Source organism: Psammomys obesus, unplaced genomic scaffold (genome assembly GCF_907164565.1).
Source record: "Psammomys obesus unplaced genomic scaffold, mPsaObe1.curated_primary_1811, whole genome shotgun sequence".
In the NCBI taxonomy this organism is placed as follows: domain Eukaryota; kingdom Metazoa; phylum Chordata; class Mammalia; order Rodentia; family Muridae; genus Psammomys; species Psammomys obesus.
This window is the reverse complement of record NW_026587556.1, coordinates 3,658,499-3,661,586: the sequence shown is the minus strand read 5'-3', so window position 1 is coordinate 3,661,586 and position 3,088 is coordinate 3,658,499. Positions and strand designations below refer to the sequence as shown.

The 3,088-nt window shown below is 43.3% G+C and overlaps 1 protein-coding gene across 1 annotated transcript in view; it reads right to left on the bottom strand.

Moving 5' to 3' along the window:
• Positions 1 to 803: 803 nt before the first annotated feature.
• Lyst (lysosomal trafficking regulator) overlaps positions 804 to 3,088 on the bottom strand; it is a 166,680-nt gene continuing 164,395 nt past the window's right edge. Inside the window, exon 53 of the mRNA XM_055603918.1 lies at positions 804 to 2,696. Within this exon, the coding sequence (XP_055459893.1) occupies positions 2,558 to 2,696 (139 nt within the window). The 3' untranslated portion in view covers positions 804 to 2,557. The remainder of the gene's footprint in view (positions 2,697 to 3,088) is intronic.

Genomic DNA, 3,088 nt, shown 5'->3' with positions numbered 1-3,088 from the left:
TGTTCAATGACTCTACAACTTCTCAGAATGTCCTTTTCTGCCCTTGTGGGGTGTGTGTGTGTGTGTGTGTGTGTGTGTGTGTGTGTGTGTGTGTGTCCCTGTGGCAGCTTCCACATACGAGATGGCTTATTGGCATTTCTTGCTGATAGGTTTTGGCCTATTAATGTCTTTTGGCTATTTTCCAGCCTACATTGAGGCCCTGTGGCCAGACTTTAAATGAAGTGAGCGGTGTAGGGGTGCCTGAGGGCAGATAGCCTATGCTTTAGTAAGGGCAGCTGCTTCTTGGCTTCTGGGAAGACTCAATGGGCTGTGGACTCTTGGAAAGAGAACTACTGAATCCTGTCGAACTCTGCTGTTCCTCTCACATCTGCTGTCCCCATAAAACTAGTACCTACCAGTTCTCCTTTTCCTGCTAAGCCGTCCATAAAGCCCAACTGTAAGTACAGATTGTCACAGGTCATGTCCCATGGGTACTGCTAGCCACAGCATTCTTAATCCAGTCTGCTGGCCGTTCCTTCCTTCTCTCTGGCCGCATGGAGTCTGCATGGCTGCAGACACACAATTGCACCTAGAGTCCTTACCTGTACCAACATTCTGCCAGGCATCTATAGGGCTGTACTCCTTCTAGGAGCTCTGGCTTGTTTGTTGCTTTTGTTCCTTCAGGAGAATCAGTGGCTTTAAGGACATTAGTCCTAGCACAGACAGTGATTAGTAACAGGACTTTCGGAAACACCTTGTTCTACAACAGCTATGGACTGGGACCTGGTCATGATTCACAAGTCATACAGGAGACATGGTTTAAGTCTATTTTTAGCAAGTTTATTTCCAAACTTAAGTGGCAGTGTGTAAAAGGTAACGGCATGTGATGACTCCCAGGAATGTGTGCTATAACATGCATGTTATAAAGCGTTGCCAACATATACATACTAGGTTTCATGCTCAATAAATAATCCCCCCCAATAAATTTTTATTTTTACATAAAAATAGAATATTGCACTTTTAACAAGACCAGATATTTTGCATATTTTCTCTTTAGATAAGTGATGAAACTTGGCCCTTAAAAAAAAAGCCAAGACTGCATAGCATCCCTATTCTAATAGGAGACTAACTTGAAGTTCTCAGTAAAAAAATGAAAGCTAGACAATAGCTGAATTTTTAAAAACAAATCAATCACTTTAACGTGAGTAGGAGTAATGTTATCTCTGCTGTTGAGTGGACCTCAGGAGTAACATGTGGCCCATGTCCATGTGACCTAAAGTCCCATGAGGCCCTGTTCTCCCTGTGCCTGTCTCCACAGCAGAGACTCTGGAATTGCATCTTAAAGATATAAGCAGAATGTTTTACAAAGTCTGGAAGTTACAAAAGTAGTTCTGTAAACATTATATGAATTAAATTTCCATAACAAATGCACAAGTCATTCATAGGTAACACATGCTTCTATTCCATGGTGACATATTTCTGAGCATACACAACAGTCTTCAAAGCCATTAAAGCACCTCAAGTGAAAATCCAGCAGTCTCAGTGTGGCAGGCATGCATTACAGACCAGAGCTGTCTGCATATGCCACAGTGCACACACAGGGCTTGCCGCCTCCCCTAGGATTCTCTGACAGCTGCTTAGTAGGAACAGGGAAAATTGGTTTCCTAAAAAGAGAGACTTATCCTGCCTTCTGCTTGCACACTCAGCTGTCTTCTTTTCCTTCATAGTTCTGTCTCTCAATAGATCACTCTGCTTGTGGACTGGACTAGGTGCTATGCCTCCATTGTACTGTTAACACTGTAGACTGCTGGGTGGAACTTTCCAGTGCAGATGGTAAGTGTTCAGTGCTCTGTCAAATGGCATATGCTAAAAGATTTACCATTATATTTAAAATTAGTCACTGAATCAGGGTATTGATACCTAGTGTTATGGATTTTAAGTAGAAGCTTATGAGGACTAGGATGTGTATGAAATCAAAAGTACCTGCATTCCCGCCCAGGAAGATCCAGCTCTTCTGTGGGCAGAGAAGACAATGGCAAAAACAGCCTAATGTGATGCAGCAGCAGGCCACTCCTGTTCAGAGACTCTGGAATGTATTTGGTGCAGAGGCACCTACTGACTAATCGGCTTCTCAAAGAAAGCACTTGTGACCTAAAAATCCCTAATTGTTTTACCTTTTTTCTGGGGGATGGGTATATGTTTGTAGGGGATCTACCAGAAACTTTTAAAATATAATGTTTAGTATTTTAGATAAATAATTAGCCAATTTAAGTCTGGCCATTTGTTTTTGAAAGAGGGGCAAACAAAGGCCCTAATCTTTGATGCAGCGTACCTTTCTGGGAAAAAGTATCAAGATTCCAACTTTAATCCGCCTCGACAGACTGAAGTGTGCTGGCCACTGTGTGCAGACCCAGCCTTCACACATGACTGATGAGGGCAGGGCTTTCCTCCCAGGACCATGGAGACGGGGGAAGTGTGCACAGTGGGACAGGTGTTGCCATTACTGGATATCTGCTTGGTCATCTGGCGCCAGGCTCCACACTATGGTGCTCCTGTCCTATGGGGACAGTCCTTCTCTTCATCCGGCTGCATAGTTGCTGAGGAAAGAGTAGAACATGGGTAGCTTCATGCGCTGCTGGTCCTTCCGACACCACGCAATCACTGTCCCGTCACTGTTGGCTGTGTACAAATGGTGGCCATCGCAAGAAAATGTCAGGCTGTAAAAAAAAAAAAAACAAAAAAACAAAACCCATTTGGACATTTCATATGTATGTTCTTTCTTAATGCATAGATTGTCATGCTGAAACTAGGTATCTCCACTCCAGAGAATCATAAATGAAAGACTGCCAACGAACTCTCTGCAGTGACCGACTCTATCATATGGTCACCCTCCTGAAAAGGCTCTGGCTCAGTTTAGTTAGAATAAAACTGGAGCCCTGGAGCTCAGGCCCTGGGTGGGAGAAACATCACAAAGATATTGAAGTATTATATTTTACCCTTAAAATATAATGACCCTTTATTCCTTCCTTTTTTATTTCCTTTTTTCCTTCCTTCCTTCCTTCCTTCCTTCCTTCCTTCCTTCCTTCCTTCCTTCCTTCCTTCCTTCCTT